Source organism: Diadema antillarum, unplaced genomic scaffold (assembly GCF_040938485.1).
Source record: "Diadema antillarum isolate AM-2024a unplaced genomic scaffold, OU_Dant_1.0 seq00001139_RagTag, whole genome shotgun sequence".
Taxonomy (NCBI): Eukaryota; Metazoa; Echinodermata; class Echinoidea; order Diadematoida; family Diadematidae; genus Diadema; species Diadema antillarum.
In genome coordinates this window covers 247,736-269,310 of record NW_027271951.1, presented here as the reverse complement: position 1 = coordinate 269,310, position 21,575 = coordinate 247,736, and the positions used below count along the sequence as shown (strand labels likewise).

The 21,575-nt window shown below is 38.4% G+C and overlaps 1 protein-coding gene across 1 annotated transcript in view; it reads right to left on the bottom strand.

The window, feature by feature from the left end:
* LOC139744139 (alpha-N-acetyl-neuraminyl-2,3-beta-galactosyl-1,3-N-acetyl-galactosaminide alpha-2,6-sialyltransferase-like) overlaps nt 1-21,575 on the bottom strand; it is a 77,231-nt gene that overhangs the window by 36,218 nt on the left and 19,438 nt on the right. Inside the window, exon 2 of the mRNA XM_071654593.1 lies at nt 14,848-15,020. Coding sequence (XP_071510694.1) covers nt 14,848-14,892 — 45 coding nt within the window. The 5' untranslated portion in view covers nt 14,893-15,020. The remainder of the gene's footprint in view (nt 1-14,847; nt 15,021-21,575) is intronic.

The following is a 21,575-nucleotide window of genomic DNA, read 5'->3' as shown; positions in this document are numbered from 1 at the left end:
CCCTTGCCTTGATGATACGAACATTTCAGTACTAGTATACCATGTCCTGGCTTACCGAACAGACCATACTGGCTAAGCTTGTTTTCTATAGCATGTCCACGTCTACCTACGAATACTGTAGAGAGCCAATCCATTATCGCAAGGGGACCACTCGTCAGAAATCTAGCGCGATGGACTTAACCACTTCAAAAATGTTGAATTCTAACTTACTAGTTCGCAGAGTTTGGTAAGTTTTTTTTTCATGCAGTGTATAACTAGTATCTTTCTTATTTGCTAGTAAGTTGAAAATTCACACTTTCTTTGCTACTTCATATTTTCTCTGGTCCCTCAATCGCGAATTTAACCACTCGCGAAAATGTGTGACAGCGGCAATTCGCGAAAATTTATGTACGCGAAAATTATAGCGTATACAGTACCGTGGAATTGCCCAGAAATGTCCTACACCCTAACAAGCACATGGGTTAAACTTGTGATTGGCTTCATAATATCTTTCAATGACTGGTTCAGCCCACGGTTGTAAAATTGCAAATAATACCTTGAATATAAAATCTTCTAAATATGATGGGTAAAGCAAGCATAAACATGTACACAAAACACTTAAAATCAGCCATGAGGATAAACAGGTGTCTGTGGACAGCTGTAAGACCTTATATTATGCTTTGTTAACACCATGCTCCTGCCAGCCATAGGCCACAGTAATCACTTTGACCCTGTCATCAGTGATTGAAAAGAGAAAAGAACGGGCTCAGCCCAGCCTTTCTTTCACTGTAAACGCTCACAAGACCAAATGCAGTACCAAAAATGGCCACGCATTTGGCCAAGCTCTGGAGGTAGTCTTGGCCCAGGCTCAGCCTGGGCTCGGTCTTAATTCTTCTCACTGAAAATGCCAACTGGGCCAAATGTGGTACCAAATTGCGACCCCAGAAGTGCAATGATCGTGACATCATAGGATATGACGTCTTAATCCTGCATTTTTTACAGCAAAATTTCTTTGGTGCACGCTACAGAATCATTATCCTCAGCAACTCAGTACGATTTCCAATTTTGCGTTTAAATTTAAGTTATCATCGAATCATCTTAACTGTACTATATCGTTTCGTTCGTCCTTGTCCATATTCTTGTGTTCTTGTGCTCAGTATTTAAAGGAAAGTGCAATTGAGAGCGAGATGTTTGAAAGTTCGCCCTGTATAAAAACCGTAGCCCTTTTGTTCATTGCAAATACTAGTCCAGTAAAGCCCCCGCCAGCACCTCTGCACTGTGACCCCAGGCATGCTCCCAAATAATTGTCTGTTTACAAGAACAGCGCCACTACGTCAAAATATCTAAAGGTTTGAATTGAAAGCCTGGGCCAAGTCCTCTACTGTAAACGCACAGAATTGTGGAGCCGAGTACTGCAATTGAGGCCGTACTCGGCCTGGGCTCGGCCCAGCCCTGCACTGTAAACAGGGTCTTTGAGGCCACTGTGGATAAAACGGGAAGACTAGAGACAATGCCATTGCACGGGATGGGCCACTTAACATGCCAGGCTGTGACTGCCATATGGATGCCAGGCTAGATTTTCAAACTGTCAAAAGACTTGCCACAGCCGACATCATGAGGTCAAGAAACCCAGAAGGCCATAGTAAAACAGGGTGAACACAACAAAACATGACAGTACGTAGCATGCCTTAAAAAAACAAGAGACCTGGGGATCTTGCCCTCATGGAGTATTGCAAGTTCACTTTCCACGCATTCTTTCAGACTCTATTTATTTATTTATTTATTCAGTCTTTTTTCAACAGGGTAGCCCCATCAGTAGGCAGGTACTGTTCTTACTGGGGGCCCTGCACAAACAAACATTACAGTTGACAAAACAGAGACATACATCAAATACAACACACTGTATGTGGACAAGTGCAATTCTTCCACCGAGTCCCCTACATACATTCACACAATAACTACACACTGACAACTAGAAATATCACTTAAGGTGATTAATACCCCCGCCCCGTGACGACAGTCTTACCTAAGGAATGATCTTTCCTTGATCTTCTGCCATTTAAATGCCGTTACCATGGCAACGCAGCTTCCGACACGTCCGAAAAATATGTCTTGCACATCTTCCCACCAAGACTATTGTGTGTGCCACATTTCATAAGCTTTTGTCAAAGACTGAGGAAGTAGTTCAATCCACATGATCTTTCCTTGATCTTCCGCCATTAATATGCCGTTACCATGGCAACGCAGCTTCCGACACGTCCAAAAAATATGTCTTGCACATCTTCCCACCAAGACCAATGTGTGTGCCACATTTCATGAGCTTCAGTCGAATACAGAGGAAGTAGTTCAATCCACAAGATCTTTCCTTGATCTTCTGCCATTTATATGCCGTTACCATGGCAACGCAGCTTCCGACACGTCCGAAAAATATGTCTTCCACATCTTCCCACCAAGATCAAGGTGTGTGCCACATTTCATAAGCTTTGGTCAAAAAACTGAGGAAGTAGTTAAATCCGCAAGATCTTTCCTTGATCTTCTGCCATTAATATGCCGTTACCATGGCAACGTACTTTCGGGTACTGTCAAAAAATGCGTCTTGCACATCTACAACCAAAGGCACACATCTGTACCAAGTTTCATGGAAATTGGGCAAAAACTGAGGAAGTAGTTTGCAACACAAAATTTCCCATCATTTTGGCTCATAATATGTGAGCTGTTACCATGGCAACATACTTTTTGTCACTGTCAAGAAATGTGTCATGCTGACCTACATATCCTAAGACAAACATTCAATATGAATTCCATGAGAATTGGAAGAACACTGATGAAGCAGTTTTGCCATGAAGCATTTTGCCCTATATTTTACCAATAACATGCCGTTACCATGGCAACGCACTTTTTGCCACTGCGGAAATATGTGTCTTGCACATTAACATATTCAGATGAACATCTGTACCTAATTTCATAAAAATTGATCAAAAACTGTGGGAGGAGTTCGCGACGCAAGATTTGTACCCATTTTTGCCCATAATATGCCGTTACCATGGCAACGTACTTTTGGGTACTGTCAAAAAATACGTCTTGCACATCTACAACCCAAGGCACACATCTGTGCCAAGTTTTATAGGAATCAGTTGAAAACTGAGGAAGTAGTTCGCGATGCAAGATTTGCAACGGACCGACCGCCCGACCGCCTGACCGACCGACCGCCCGACCGACCGTCCGCTGATTCCTATATACCCCCTTCAAACTTCGTTTGGCGGGGGTATAATTACACCCTTTCTACGGTAGTCAAACAAGCAATAATAACATGGTGGGCCTACTTATCTATCATAACCAAACAATTAACCATAAATTTGATCAAAGATTAAAACTGTCACTGAGAGTGATAAATACCCCCACCCAAAACGGAAAGAAATGAACCCAACCAGCAACCATCTTATTATATTCTTACTAATAACAAACTTATGAACGTAACGATATATTACTCAACATTAAATAAGAATACACTGCCCACTGACATTCACATATACAGCTGTATATCATATCTCTTGTCGAATGCTCAAAATCTGAGAATAAAAAATATATCTGTAATTTCTGTGTTTGTCAGTGAAAACGCTGTTGCCATGGTAACACAATGTATAACATGAAAAAAAATTCTACACAACTATGATATCATGGATCATATCATATTCCAAATTTCAGATCAAATACTCAAAAACTAAAAAAAAAACAGTATTATTCTATAATTTTCATTCAAATGATGTTGTTAACATGGCGACACACTTTTCAACTACATATAACATAACAAAAAATTTAAACATCTAAATCACATATGCCAAATATTCACATATGCCAAATTGTTACTTCAACACTAACCTGAGATGAGGCAAGTGCCAAAATGTGTCTCGTCCATTCGTGTAGAAATTAATGTTTTTCTAACTCCCAGAAGTTCGTTGACCCCGCCTATGACCTTTGACCTTGTGGTGACCTTGTGGTGACCTTCAACTCCCCAAGGGACATTTACCAGCCAAGTTTAGTCACAAACAAATATATGGATCAAAAGTTATGAGCCATTATCGAAATGCGCCGTAAAAACTTAACATTGGGCCCTAAAAGTTTGTTGACCCGTTTGTGACCTTTGACCTTGTGACCTTCAATACAAACATATGGATCGAAAGTTTTGAGCCATAATCAAAAGATGCCATAACAAATTAACATTGGGCCCTAAAAGTTCGTTGACTCCTGTCTGTGACCTTTGACCTTGTGGTGACCTTCAACTCCCCAAGGGACATCTACCATCCAAGTTTGGTCACAAAAGGACATACATCAAAAGTTATGAGCCATAATCGAAACACGCTGAAAAAACTCAACATTAGGCCCTAAAGTTCATTGACCCCTGTCTGTGACCTTTGACCTTAAGGTGACCTTCATGTTTTGTAAAATGTGTAACTTTGTATAACCACTCTCTTCCCTCCAAGTTTGATTGAAATTGCAGTCCTCAGTAGAAAGTTATTCAAGTTTTTGTAGTGTTACGGACGGACGACGGACGGACAGACGCCGCAGATCTCGACAAAAAATTGGAAACATGGGGCGGCAGCTTTGAGAGCTGGAGGCATGGTGTCCATGTTGCATTATATTCCATCATACTGGTGAAAATATTGCCAAGTACGCTGTACTTAGAAAATTTGACCATGCAGTTTGGAAAAAAAAAAGGACTTAAAGCTCTATCAATTCTGATTCTTGAGAAGAATATTTTTGAATATTCCTTATTGAAGGAGGCTTGGGCCCCCTGGGGCCCCAAGGGGAGCATGGTGCCCATTCCAAAACATTGAGATACTATCCCCCTAGGAATGCTCCTTGCCAAGTTTGGTAAAAATCCATCATGCTGTTTTCAAGTAGAAGATGAGAATGTACAATTTAGGTCCACACTTGGATCATTCCCCCCCCCCCCCCCCCAAAAAAAAAAAAAAAAACAGCTGGGGGGGGGGGGGGGCACCCCTGGATCTGCAACAAATTTGGATCTACAGAACAAATTGAGATACAATTTAAATCCCCATTTGAACCCATCTCACCCCCCTCTCCTGGGTCCCACAGGGGCACCTCTGATTCCACCATGAACACACGAAAGAACAGTCATTATTACACAAACTCATTGTATTGAAGATTCCTTAATAGGGATGGGTTCCAACAAATTGCTGTTAAATCACATGATATTAGTGTTCAAAAGATACATAAATTTATATTACCAAATGTAAAAACACAACACCATGTTTATCTGGATTGATATCTTTAATTTAGAACACAAAACACATAGAACTTACTATTGCCAAACAAAAGAAAACTGAAGAAATTTATTACAAGAAATGGTTCCCTGTAGAAAATCTATTTTAATCGTTATCCTGAATGAATACCATTACCCACTATGCGTATCTTATGCTGTTTGATGTAATTCCTTACATTTTTTTTTGTTTCATTTTTTGTTGCATGTTGATCCTTCTGTATAAATTCATAAGTTGATAGAAAATTAATGTTGTTCTGATGGACATGTCAATTGCTTGATCAATAACAAGTTTCAAAAAGAAAAAAAATAGGGATGGGTTAGGCTTTTTTGCCAAGTTGGTGAAAATTCATAATAGGGTTTTCACAAATAAGATGAAATGCACAATTTAGGTCCCCATTAGGACCCTTCCCACCCCCTGGGTCCCAAGGGGGGCACCACTGATTACGCCATGAACAAACTTGAATTTACAGTAATCAATGTACTAACTCAAAGTATTAACTTAGCTCTATTACTTCTGGTTCTAGAGAAGAAATTTTTTTAATATTCCTTCATTTTGGGGGGTTTGGGCCCCCATGTGGTGCACGGTGCCCATTTAAACAAATTGAGATCCTATCCCCCTAGGGATGCTACCTGCCAAGTTTGGTAAAAATCGGTCTTGGGGTTTTCAAGAAGAAGATGAAAATGAAAAAAGGGTTAAAAAAAACGGTAGACACCAGACACCGGACGAAGAGCGATCGCAATGGCTCCCTTAAGTCTTCGGCTCAGATGAGCTAACAAGAGACCAAGGGGTCTTGCGCTCACCTGAGTATCGCAAGTTCACCTTTCATGCAGTCACTAATCTATATTACACACAGCTCTACCAAAATTTGAACTCAAGGCATTCTCAAGTACAAGATGAAAATGTACAATGATGGCCCAAATTTGGACCTCCCCCCCCCCCCCATCGTATAAATTAGTGTAGTTCTACACTTATAGTTCTACAGAAGGGCGAGTCCAAGATATGGTCCCCTCGGATTGGCAAAACTTCATCTTTGCTCAATATTGACATGTTTGGTATCATTTCAAAGCTTATGAGTTGAAGTTTTGATTTCCATGGAAGAAAAAAGGATATTATGTAAATTTATGCAAATTTCAAGGGTTTATTTGCATAAATGTGAAATACAGCATTACGTATGGGACATTTATAAAAATTCATATTTATTCAAAGGAAAGCAAATGACATTTGATTAATACGCGGACATAAGAAGTTCATCAAATAGTTTAACTAAGTATGAAAATTCAGGGACTATGCAAATGATTATGTAAATCAGCTTGCGTCCTATCATGAGATGTCCCACACCTTAACAAATTGACGTCATTTTTAAAGTTTTTTTTTCTGAAATTTCTAAGGTTATTTGAGTGCCCTTCTGGATAGTTCTAATTTATTGTTTAAAGAAGTTAACTACCATTGTAAGATGAAAGAGGCAATAAAAAAAGAAAAAGAAAAAAAAACTCTCCAGAGAATTTCTATTAGGTTACACATGCATACATCAAGTGTAAAAAAAAATACTAATCCTGCTGGCATTGCATGAACATGAGGGAAATAGTAAAATTTTGAAGTGTTGCACTTGACCTTTGACCCCTGACCTTTGACCCCATGAACCCTACATTCTCTGGATAATCACTGCCAGTCAGTACATGTATGTATGCTATGTTCCATGAAGATACCTTGAGCAATTTTCCAATTTACAGAGAAAAAAAAGAAGTTTTAATACTTTTACTCGACCTTTTGACCTTTGACATTTGACCTCATGACCCAAACTTTCACCAGAGAATCTAAATTGGTAATACATGTATACACTACGTTTCAAGAAAATATCATCAGGCATTGCATAGATATGGTGGAAATAGTGAAATTTTACGCATTCGACCTTGACCTTTTGACCTTTGACCTTGAGCATGTGCACCCAAAAGTTGATAGAAATAGTAAAAGAAATATCTTTAATTAGGTAATTAAGTACGGTAATGTTACGTATGGGACAAATGTGTTACGTATGGGACATCCTCATACATATTGCATGTGAATGCATGTAGCTACAATGTACTAAGCTGGGAAGGTCTCTCAGTACACAAAGTAACACAAAGTGGTCCTAATAAAAAATGGGACCCACCTTTTACTAGGACACCATGTTTCTGGATATTTCGGCAACATCAAAATGGACTTTTGTCATGTTAACTTTGAATTCCTCTTAGAATTGTATGCTCTTTGATAGTTCATAAAAGAAGTGCTAATCATCTTGTACAAGTTGAAATCAGAATCCCCATCTGAACCAGAACTACAACGCATACAGTCCCTTTAAGTGGAGACCTCAGATTTAAAGGGTACTGAAACCGAATATAAAAGCAGATTGAAAGACTGCACAGTTCAACTATATTGGGTACTGTTCACCACACAATGTAAAGATCTAGCTACATTGTAGCTATAACACATGTACAAGAGTGATGATAATGAAGATGTTACTTCAAATTAGTGTTTCTTGCATCATTTTGTTTTTATTGCAAGATGTGAAACAAATTGTCCTTATTTAGTTTTTGGTAGTAGCAACGATAAAAATCATGGGTATACATACTGAGGTGTTACTCGAATCAACGACCTGATTGCTAGACAGACATTATCTACTCGATTACTGGGGTTTCATGCAGCAGGTATCGCATATTTATTAAAATTGATATTTTTGTGTCAAGTTGTTTTTTGTTGAAACTGAATGGCAAACTGCCCTTCATCAATAGAAGTAAACACTCTACTATTCAATTTTTTTGTAGTAATATTCTGATAACTAGAAATGTCGCTATGGCGACTGGTATGCCTCCGCCATAATGCATGATTCTCCTAATAGGTCTATAGTACATGTGGACAATGTGTGATTACATTTTCACAAAATTGGCAAAATATTACAATGACATGTTTGTCACAAATGTGTTGAATGTTCACCTTCCTTGACCTAGGTTTAATTGGATGAATAGGAGAGCATGTATTTGGGGATTTAAGGACTTTAACTTGACTTTGACCCTTTCATAAGTTTATGCATTGAGTAATTTTCAAGGTATGGAGAAAAAGGTGCAATTTCTGTATTGAATTGATTTTCATCTGGTGTTTGACCGTAAAATTAAAAAGTGAATCACTGTCAGGCAGAACATGCATAAACATGTACGGAGTTTCAAGATAACTTGAGCTACTTCCGAGATATGGAGGAAGAAGTCAGTTCAGCACTTTCACTTGATCTTTGACCTTTTGATCTTTGACCTTTTTGGCAAAAAAACAAACAAACAAAACTTCCCATAGAATCTCTATTAGGCTATACATGCATACACCACGTTTAAAAAAAAATAATCCTGCTGGTATTGCATAAATATGAGGGAAATAGTAAAATTTTGAAGTGTTGCCTTTGACCTTTGACCCCTGACCTTTGACCCCATGAACCCCAAATTCCCTAGATAGTCACTGCCAGTCAGTACATGCATATTTACTATGTTCTATAAAGATACCTTGAACAATTTCCAAGATACGAAGAAAAAAGTGAAATTTTAACATTTTTACTTGACCTTCTGACCTTTGACCTCATGACCCCAAACTTTCACCAGAGAATCTAAATTGGGTAATACAAGTATACACTAAGTTTCAAGAAAATATCTTCACGCATTGCATAAATATGGGGGAAATAGTAAAATTTTAAGCATTTGACCTTGACCTTTTTGACCTTTGACCATGAGCAGGTGCACCAAAAAGTTGATAGGCACAACTTCACCCCCTAGTACACATACATGCCAAGTTTCATAAGGATACCTCAAAATATTTTTTAGTTATGCTGTCCACAAAATTAAATACGGACAGACAGAAGGACAGACGGAAGGACGGACAAACCCGAAAACATAATGCCTCCCCAGCACCACTTCATGGCGGAGGCATAAAAACACAGGGCATGCATACTCAGGTTGGTCATAAAAATTTATGTAAAATAGGATTCAATATGATAATGATGGTAAATATTTGGGGACTATTGTTCCCTTGACAATCTGGATCAAGTAATTTCAACTGATTTTATAATTATGCAAAATACCCATAAACATGGTTCTCCACACACTAAACGAAGGCCGGACAAAGGGCATGCATACTCAGGTTGGTCATAGAAATATAAACTATGATTAAATATGATTTTGATGGTATAATATTTGGGGAATATTGTTCCCTTGACAATCTGTATCAGTGTTTGAGTAATTTCAACTGATTTACTTCAATAATTATGTACAATACCCATAACCATGGTTCTCCACACACTAACGAATGCGGGACAAAGTGTCCCATACGTAACATGTCATGTCTGTCTTTAATTAGAATCTGTAATTACCAGGTAAAGCTTTTTGCCTCATGATATGAAACTAACCTTTGATAATCCTGAGTGTTGTGACTTTCATCACACTGAGTTAGAAGTTGTAGAATGAAATACTTTCAGAGAATTTTGAGATTGGAAAAAATGATCAAAAAACCTAAATTTTTCTGGTCTCATACGAAACAGCACATATTTTCTCTTCTAGAATATAATTGTGAAGGTCATTTTCCTCCATTTTTGACATGATTATTCCACTCTAGATATTAATCACCATGATAAAGTTCAATATAATCAAAGGCCATTAAAGGGGATGGCTAGTAACTGATCAGTGGGAATCAGTGGGAATGTTGGGGGATGAATGTTCCAATCCTTGTGGGGTTCATTTAAGAGTACATTACGTGTATGGTATTGTTGGCTGAAAATTATTTGCTTCAGAATGGTCTCACATTCAAGTAATGTGCAGTTTAATGTTTCCAGGTTAGCACGCCTGTACAGTGACGGGGCGATCGTTAATGGCCCCGTTAACGATCAGACTGTCAGTTTCCCTCTATCTACCATCATTTTTTTCTTATTCTTCAACTTACATGAAACACCTGCATGGCTGCTAGCAAGTGGTTTGTTGTTTAATCGCCGACAGTGTTTTGTGTTTTTCTCTGTCATTCATGGGATGAGGGATATCAAAAGACGTCTGCTCAGGCCAAGTTGCCTCTTGCACCATACCATCAAATAGTCATTGTGATCGTTAATCATTTTGTTTTTCTTAAGTCCCAAAGTCGGGCTGTGTTTTATACACAGGTGCTGCATCTAAACTCAGAACTAAACGGTACGTATTTTCAACTCAAAAGAGGGTTATTTTGTGGATCAAATAAATGGAGGTTTGTTCTGATAATGCATTTGCCAAAATTGTGAGACTGCCGTGCCGTGTCCTTTCTTATCGCTGTTTTGGGTCTGCGTGTTGTAGCGTGCGGGTATTTGATGCTGTTCAATGTAATGCCCACATACTTGGCTTCATGTTGTGTGGTTTGCATGGGCCAATACCGGCCATCGCTTAAGCGGGAGCACCGCTTAAACAGGAGAAAAACTTGTCTCCCGACCCCTGGCGATTAAGCAGTGAGCACTGTAATAGGAAACTGGTTCTAGTCTTGGGTATTGCAGTTAATTATCTTATTTATTGTGGACATATGAGTTGACAATATTTGATAATGGCCGAATAATACTGATTGAATCATGGCATAAACATCTATATCTAAATAGTTCAGTATTTTGATATACGTAAAAGAGATTTAGCCCTAGGTAGAATTATAGGACTGTTTTGCCTGGCTGACTGGGGCGATCTGTGTTGATTGTCTATTCGAATGCACTACAATACAGTAAAGGTGGATATTTTCGTGCAACTAATTTTTTGCGCTCGGCTGGGCAAGAAGATTTTTGCATGTTTTTAATTCGGCCGAATCAAGACATCAAGTACTGGAACATAAGGCACATAAAAATAATCGAGTGCTTTTATTTTTGTGCTAAGTTCTGGTTGCGCGAAATGCGTGAAAATTTAAACACCGCAAAAATTTCCACTTTTACAGTACTACAGCAGCAGTAGTATTCAAGATGACCTTACAATAAGCTCTGGATATCCGAGACGTACAGGGTAAATTCTGCATGGGTTGAAGAAACTGCTTCTGGGCGAGTCCAAGATAACGCGCGCATTAGGTATGGGACATTCAGAGACTTTTATGGCCTGAAAAATAGTGTTAATGGCCTTTGATCATATTGAACTTTATCATGGTGATTGATATCTAGGAGAAGTATAATCATGTAAAAATTGAGAAAAATGACCTTCACAATTATATTCTAGAAGAGAAAATATGTGTCGTTACGTATGGGACCAGAAAAATTTTGTTTTTTTGAACATTTTTTTCAACCTCAAAACTTTCTGAAAGTATTTCATTCTACAACTTGTAACTCACTGTGAGTGAAAGTCACAACACTCAAGATTATCAGAGGTAAGTTTCATGTCATGAGGCAAAAAGCTCTCATTACAGGTTCTAATTAAAGACAGACATGACGTGTTACGTATGGGACAGACTTTACGTATGGGACACTTTGTCCCCCATTCGTTTAGTGTGTGGAGAACCATGTTTATGGGTATTTTGCATTATTATTGAAGTAAAATCAGTTGAAACTACTCAAATACTGATCCAGATTGTCAAGGAAACAATATTCCCCAAATACTTACCATCATAATCATATTCAATCATATCTTTATATTTTTATGACCAACCTGAGTATGCATGCCCTTTGTCCCCCATTCGTTTAGTGTATGGAGAACCATGTTTATGGGTATTTTCAAAATAACCTTGCAAAATACCCATAAACAAATTTTTGCATTATCATTGAGGTAGAATCAGTTGAAATTACTCAAATACTGATCCAGATTCTCAAGGGCACAATATTCCCCAAATATCATATTCTATATTTTTAGACCAACCTGAGTAAATGTACACCCTATATTTTTATCAGGATAGTTACTACTGAAAATTTAATAGTTAAAAGTGTTTACTTTCATTGATGAAGGGCAGTTTGCCATTCAGTTTCCACTTGACACAAGAAATACTGATTTTAATAAATAAGGAAGACATGTACCTGCTGTGTTGAACCCTAGTAATCCAGTAGATTATGATGTCTGTCTAGCAGTCAGGTCATTGATTCGAGTCACACCTCGGTATGTATTCCCATGAATTTTGTCGTGGCTACTACTGAAAACTGAATATGGACAATTTGTGTATCACTTGCAATAAAAAATAAAAAGATACAAAAAACACTAATTTGAAGTAACATAGATCTTCATTATCATCACATACATGTGTTATACAATGCAGCAATTTCAGAAAAAAAAAACCCCAAAAATGGCCTCAATTTGTTACGTATGGGACATCTCATGATAGGACACGAGCTAATTTGCATAATCATTTGCATAATCCCGAAATTTTCATAACAAGTTAGACTATTTGATGAACTTCTTATGTCCACATATCAATCAAATATCATTTGCTTTCCTTTGAATAAATATGAATTTTTATAAATGTCCCATACGTAACACTAGTTTGCAGGCACAAACCCTTGTTGGTCGTAACGGAGTCTGCGTGCGCCAAGACTAATACACGCACCACTGCACTGCAACCTCTCTCAACAAGGGAGAAGCTACAACACAGGGCCTATGGGACAGCGGCGGAGCTCGGAGTGGTGCATGTAGTAGTCTTGGCGCAGACTCCTTTACGACCAACAAGGGTTTGTGCCTGCAAACTAACGTAACGCTGTGTTTCACATTTATGCAAATGAAGCCCTTGAAATTTGCATAAATTTACATAATATCATGTTTTCCTCTATAGAAATCAAAACTTCAACTCATAGGCTTCAAAATGATACCAAACATGTCAATATTGAGCAAAGATGAAATTTTTCCTTCTGAGGGGACCTTATCTTGGACTTGCCCACCTATATTTGAAGTTGACTCTGTGTTTTGTGACTTTGTGTTGGAAATAATTCACAGGGAAATCAAATCGTATAGACTAGACTGGTCCAAAGATATATTTGTCTTCAACTGAAAAACAGTGCCATTACAGGTGGTGTCCTGCCTGCCAGCTAGCTGAGCAGGGTGCACCACATAGATCATGCAGGTGTGCTCCAGGAGCTAACTGTGTAGCTGATTCCCATACAGTTTGGCCAGTCCGATCATGCATCACCCGTGCATTTAATGGACAGCCTATCCATACCATGGTGCAATTTTATCTGTGATTTATTACAGACACATCGGTTGACTACCAGTATAAACCATAATAGCTGAATATTAATGAGGTATTTATAAGCAGATTTAGACCAGAATAGAGAACACTCTAAAACTTTGTAATGCAGTAATAATAATAATAATAATAGCTGGTTTTTATATAGCGCATTTCACACACTTCAGGGTTTCAATGCGCTTTACAGACTATTATTACCCCGGTCACTGGATACATTATTTCCAACCAGCACTAACAGTGCTCATTCTCCACTCCCTGGGGAGCATTCCAGCCAGTCGCAGCCATTTTACAGGCGCGCACATGCTGATCAACCAACATAAGCTTTCTCATCCTACCGGGTACCCATTTATACTCCTGGGTGGAGAGCAGCAATGTGGATAAAGTGCCTTGCTGAAGGGCAAACGTGTCGGGCTTGGCACGGGCTCGAACACACGAACCATACCACGCTCATGTCGTTCACAGACGAGCGCTCTTATCCACTCAGCCACGACACCTCCAGTAGACATAAGGCAGACCTAACGTTACGGTAAATCTAATCTATACGTAAATTGTACGTTCTGCAATGACCTGAAGTGACCGGCTCTCTGACTCGGCTGTCTCTAGAGCAATCTGCTCTGAATGTCTGTTCAAATCCATGTCCATAGATCAAACTCAAATCCTTTAAAAGCAAATTGCAATGAAATTACAGGAAATACGTATTTGGTAATAGCGTATTTTCAACCACTCTTGTAAGTTACATTCAAATTCAAGAAACTCTTGTAAGTTTGAACCAAATGAGTTATCAGGAAATGTTGAAATCGACAATTTGCACGTTGCTCCTAACTATTTGCTCTTTGAATTAATGAGCTGTCTACGCTGCTGTCACAATCTGAAAGCGAAGTTAGTTATTGAATCTTACATGTATTTGCGTGCGTGCGGGTGTCTGAATTTGTGTCTATGTGTACATGTGTGTGTGCTCTGGGACCTGCACTTCTAAACAGAAATTACTAGTAGATGGATAACTTCAGTAATATTGCAGATGTGTAGGCAGCATTCACTGCAAAGCCATATTTGCATGGGGACACCTTGGCTGCACTGAGTAACAGCAGATTGTCTGCTGCCCTCAACTCAGATCAGTCTATACTGGAAGACAACATACCAACATGTTGCAGCATCACAGACATGGCAGGAAATAATCAACATATGAAATGGTATGCAACAAACATCTTTTATCCAGTATTTCTATCAAAGATGCACCTGTTGTATGCAGCATATATGTCACTCAGCTTTATGACAGTTTTTGGACATACAAGCCAAAAATTATGACAATTTGAACATCCCGTGCCTGCCATATATTCACCATCAAACAAGTTCAGAATGGTAATGACTCTAAGAATATGTAAGTAAGCATGTCAGTAAACATTATACAGTATCACTTTCCTACCGTATGTCTACAGTTGCGAAAAAATACAAAGTCCAGAAGTGACATCTCTGTTGCCTCCTTCTCAGTCTACTGCTGGAACTCTCTGCAGGAATTTGGTGCCATCGCCAACAGCATTGTAGACTGTTTTGTGCTTTCTGTTTTTTCCCCCTCCAAATTGCTTGCGATGCACAATCCTGGCAAAGAACAAAAAACAAAAAAGAGAAGAAAAAAGAGCTTTTACACGCATTGAGCACGGGAGAATTTCGCATAACATCACAATGCCCAGATTTCATTTCTGTTGCTCAAATGACATAGGGAGGATGGATTTTCTCATACCATCATGACATGAAATTAGACACTGTATTTTCTTTATTTTCGAAGCATGAGTCAAAGGGGGAGTGAGGCTAACTTGAGTCTCAAAATAAATTTGCCTAGATGCACCTTCCCCTTAATGCCCTTGAAGGTACATAAACAAATTGTAGTTCTACAACAGGTACCTTGTTGCGACACGGATTGTCGCCCCTACACGGATTGTCGCCTCCTGCTCGGGGCGACAATCCGTGACGGGCGTTGGCGGCACGGATTGTCGCCTGGCGACAATCCGTGACGAGGGCTGGCGGCACGGATTGTCGCCCGCCCTCGAAGCACATTTTGCTGGGTAATATCGTTCTGGACATAATCATTGAAATACTAACACATAACTTTAATGGCTACATCCATGCAAACATGCCATGTAAAAAGTCGTGTGCACATGATAATTTAGTGTCCGTTTGTGCGTGTGTGTGTGTGTGTGTGTGTGTGTGATGGAAGAATGTGTTTATTATGTCAGTTTTTTGCGTATGTGTTTTTTAGCTGCGCGTGGGGAGGGATACCTAGTAAGCTGTTGCTGGCATAAACGTTGATATTGATTTTATCAGCAGCTTTGAATTTGATGAGTTTGTTTGGCAGATTTGTATATGAATTCGGAGTGGAGCTTGCGTGCGGGCGGATGCTGCTTTTCTGCATACGGTCCATTATGTCTTATTTATCAACATTGGGAAATCGTTTCATCAGGAAGGAATGTGGTATCGGTTCGGGTGTGCATTCGGTATGTGGGAAGGGGGTTACATTTCGTTATTGCAAAAGTTTGTTATTCTGAAGGCTCATTCGTCCGAAGGCTCATTATTCCGAAGGTTCATTATTCCGAATTTCATTTTTGGATCAACGAACCTCTAGGTGTAGGGAATTGTGTGTTTCGGATAAATGAAGCCTCGGAAAAAACGAAACTTCGGAATAACGAACCTTCGTGTGTGTGTGTGTGTGTGTGTGTGTGTATGTATGTATTTGGGTTGGTGAATGTGGGTGTGGGATGATTTAGGTTTTGTTTAATCAGGGGTTGGTGGGTTGGGGATTGGATTTGAAGAAGGATAGTTATAAATGGTATGACAGAGGTTGGTAGGATTTAATATTTAGGATAGATGTAGGCCCTAGATTTGTTTCGGTTGGGGAGGGGAGGGGGAGGGGAGGGGGTGGTCGGGGTTTTTTATGACTGATTTCATTCTAGATTTGTGTAATGTATTTGTATTTTTTTATGTATATGCCCTGGTAAGTAAGGTGTTACATGATCCAAACCAATATATTCAAGGAATATAGGTTTGGTAGGGCCCTACATGTCAAAACTTTCTCGTGAAGAAATTATTAGTAGGGTTGGTCTATAATCGAGTTATCTATGTTGAAGTGAGGTTATTTGTGGTATAAATTGACAAATGGATTTGTTTGTGTTTCGAATTGCCATTTGTAACTTTTTTTGTTCATGTTACACCCAGAATAGGTCGATTTATGAGTGATTTGAATGAAATCAATAAATATCAAGGGAAAAAAGTGTTGAGTTGGTTTATTTGCATTATGAGGATTTGTTTGAGTGTTTGTAGGTGTTTGTTTGTATTACGTATGTATTAGCGGTGTGCAATGGCAGTTCGTTTGTGCTAAAATCAACTAACGATTGACAATTTTTTTACGGCGTGTGGATATTATTCGCTCACGCATAAAGCATGCCAAACCTATTCTGGGACAAAGACTAGTGGTATGGACGTTCTAGTTTATAAGACTGATAAAAGAAAATGACTGAAGTGAAAAATGAACAAAGACAAATAACATTTGGGGAGGGTACCTCCCTCGTATGTATTTTCTCTCAGTCTCTCTCTCGCCTAGCCCGCCTCACCGCTGATACTGGTTGACACACCCATACTATTTTTAGATCAACGCTGGTGTGAATTCTTTAAACACATGCTCATACACTCTGAAGGCGTTTGTATTGCCACAGTAGCGCCACTATATTCCACATACACACGTAAGCATACAGGCACACGTATACACACAGACAAACAAACCACTACCACTATACAACCACCACACATGCACAGTTTCTACATATTGTATTATTATACTCCAAACACACACACATACACACACACAACAAATCATACATATCACATATCATGCAGCTCACAATACACACACACACACACACACGCACACACACACACACACACACACACACACACGCATAACTTACCAGTCATACCCATCCCACCAAAGCTTAACACCGGAGGAACCACCCCGAGCCCGGGGCGACAATCCGTGTCACAACAAATTTTTTGCCAACACGGATTGTCGCCTTCGAGGTCAAAAACTGGAAACTGCACAAGCGTCACGGATTGTCGCAGGCGACAATCCGTGACGGGGGCGACAATCCGTGTAGGGGCGACAATCCGTGTCGCAATATACCTCTTCAAAGGCCCTGCAAACAATAACAATATATGTGAAGATGTTGACCATGGACGTTTGTTTGTTTGTCTGTTTGTTCATTTCCATCTGAGAAGATGGCTGGATAGCCCATATTCAGCTACATTAAGCTGGTCTTCCTTCCATGGGGTCCAGTTGGATGTAAGGTGGGACCACTTCACCAGGTTAAACACCCTGCTCTTTGCGATGAATGAATGAAGCGGAATCTTTTACGTGCATGAGTACACGGGACCTCCATTTTATTTCCTATGCGGGGGACAGAGTGTTTTGCCTCTTGCTAGAGGGGACGGTATGCTTACACACAAAATCGCTCAGTCCAGACTCGGGTTCGAACCCGGGCCCTTAGGATCGTGAGGCAGACGCGCTACCGACTGAGCCAACTCACCGCCCTACGTGAGTTCTAAGACACGATGGTCAACATTTGATTACAATATCTTCATTATATTTCAATCTTACAGCTCTAGTATATAATGTTAAAGGGATGGTATAGTATTGGTAGAGATGAAGATTGGGCTTTCAACTTTTTGCAAGATACCAAGAAACCACTTATAAAATAATACAGAGCATAGTTCAAGTTCAAGTTCAAGTTCGAATTTATTCGTTTTTCCACAATAAAATCATACAGACATAAATCTCACTTTCTTGAGTGATAGAAACAATGTATGTAAATTCGTACAAAGAAACCAACAATAATGAGAGAAACTAATAGTATCAATACATTGGAATTGTTGCAGAAGTAACGAAAATGAAAGAATTGTCAATATGCACTGTGTGAAAAAACGGAGGGACCCACTAAAAAGACAATGCTAGTAGAGTGTGGGCCCCTCTTGTATTAAAAACTCGATGCAAAATTTGACTAAATATAGCAACAAAGCAGCACGAAAAGTTTGGCATAAAAAGTTTAGCAGCCCACTAAGAGACAGACGGACAAAGGGTTACACACAAAACAATAACAAACGAAATAATGAGCATGAGACAAGACTGGGACAGCAACAAGACTACTTGTAGGGAAGAAAACTGACTTGACGACACGACAGGAAACAAGACTACAGTGCGACGAAGAGGTAACAAAATAGACAGGAGTAAGCAACAGAGACAACGATCCTCGAAGGTTAGAGGAAGAAAGAGAAGAAGAAGAAGAAAAGAAAAATATACAACAAACCCTTCAACTGCGAGGTATAAGTTAAAGAAGATCTTATCATAATCAAAGCTAAGGCAAAAGTAACAATGAAAAAAACAGCAATAAAGATTTTGCGGACGGGAAACGAAATAAGCCTATGAACTAATCTAATTCAGGGGGTTGTCATTATAGGATTGCAAAAGAAAAAACTTCAATCTCCTTTTAAAGGAGTATATAGAGGGAGCAGATTTTATATCGTGGTTCAGGGAATTCCAATAATTAGGTCCAGTGTAAATAAGTGTATTCTTTGCTAGAATCGTTCGAAGAAGTGGTAAATGAAACTCGTTAGAGCGTCGGGTGGGGTAATTATGGAATGATTGATTTTTTTGGAACATAGAACCAAAGATAGGTGGCAGTAAACTGTTATCATACATATACATAAATTGGCCTAAGTTGTATAAAAATAATTCGTTAATTTTTAGTAGCTTATTACAGTTAAACAATACATTTGTACGTGAACGAGTGGGAGAATTGGAAATGATACGGAGGGCTTTCTTTTGCAATAATAACACTCTATTCAGCAGCGTCTGATGTGTATTGCCCCAAGCTAAAATTTCATAATGAAGGTAAGGGAGTATCAAAGAGGAATATAACACAAGTAATGTCTTTTCAGGAATATAAAATTTTAGTCTGTTCATAACACCTATATTTCGAGAGATGATTTTGCAAATATGATCAATATGTATTTTCCAAGAAAGTTTATTATCTACAAAAATACCAAGAAATTTGAAATATGACACACTTTTTAAATTACAATCATCCAGAACTATTTCTGAATTCAAAGAATCAACAGTATTGCTGAAAAGCATATATTTTGTTTTTTGAACATTCAATGACAACTTGTTAGCTCTGACCCAGTTGGTCACTTTTTTCAATTCTGTATTAGCTTGTTGAACAAGAACATCGATATCGTTATGGGCAAGAAAAACACTGGTGTCATCAGCATAGTGTATAAAGGAAAGTACCTCTGAAACAGAGGAAAAATCATTGATATATATTATGAATAGCAGCGGCCCTAAAAGACTTCCCTGTGGAACACCACACTTTACATCTCTTATAACTGAATTATTATCTTTAATTGAAACAAACTGTTTTCTGTCAGCTAAATAAGTCTTGAACCACTCCAAGGCCTTCCCACGTATTCCGTAGTGCGATAACTTGTGGAGTAAAATGTTGTGATTAATTGTATCGAAGGCCTTGGAGAAGTCCAAGAATATACTAATTAAATGAGAATGATTGTCAGTTGCATTAACAACTTTATCAATAAAATGAAGAACTGCATGGATGGTACTATGTTTTTCTCGCAAACCAAACTGGGAATTTGTGAATATTTTGTGCCCATTTAAAAATGTGGTAATTCTGGTGTATATTATTTTTTCTAAAACTTTCGATAATGAAGATAATAAAGAAATTGGACGATAATTACTGACATCCAGATTATCACCTTTTTTAAATATTGGAATTACTTTAGCCAATTTCAGTTTATCAGGAAACATACCATTAGAAATTGACAGATTAAAAATGTGAGCCAAGGGATCTGCGACTGATGATATAACACCCTTAAGGATACAATTATCTATATCATCATAACTGGAGCTACGTTTGTTTTTTAAAGAGGATACAATATCGATAATCTCATATCTATTTGTTGGAGTTAAAAAAATAGAGTTGGGGTTACACTGGCCTAAGAATTCAGTAAAATTCTGTTCTGTAGCCGGAATACCATGAGCAAACGTTTCACCTATTTTTGAAAAATAAGAATTAAAAACATTTGCAATATCAACAGGGTCATCAATTATTTCATCATCCCATTTCATCTATTTCTGCTTTTTTGTTCGAAATATTCATTGCCTGCTTTAAAACTTTCCAGGTATTTTTAATATCATACTTAAATTTCAACAACTGCTGAGAATAATACCTTTTCTTTTCCAAACGTAAAATCCTAGTTAATGTGTTTTTATATAATGTATATTTGTTCTTTGATTGTTCAGTTTTTTCCATTTTATATTTATAATACAATCAATTTTTTCTATTAATTGAACGAAGAATTGATTTTGAAATCCACGGTAACCTAGGCGTCTTTTTATAATCCATTTTACTTTTTTGCTTTGGAATAATATCATCCAAAAGAGAATTAAATATTTCCATAAAATTATCAAAAGACAGATTAACTTCATCATTTTCATAAACTCGTGACCAATCAGCATTATCAAGAGCGGCATCAAAACTGGCTAACTTTTCACATGAGACTCTACGTTTGCATAAAGGAGCCGAAGGTTTAGCATCATTAGCCAAAGTTTTCAAAGTAAAATGAGTCATGATTGGGAAATGGTCGGTCACATCTGAGAGAATTATAAAAGAATCGGGAAGAGGTAAGATATTGCAAAACAGATTGTCAATTAAAGTAGCAGAGTGATCCGTGACGCGAGTCGGTTTAGTAATGAGTGGCAAAAAGGATGAAGACAAAAATGTCTCAAGAAACTCGCTTGAGATATAATCATTTCCAGATTTCAGCAAATCAATATTATAATCACCAAGTAGAAAGCAATCCTTACTTCTAAAAACTGGGTTTTTTACCAGGTCTGAAAGATATGTCACAAAATCTAAAGTATTCGAATTAGGAGGTCTGTATATTATACCCAATAACACATTCCTACATCCTGGGATAGAAATTTCTACAAAAAGAGATTCAACAGTGTTGTCCATTCTACAAATGTCGTTGTGAACAATACATTTGTAAATACTTGATACATAAAATGCAACACAGCCTCCACTTCTGTCCGAT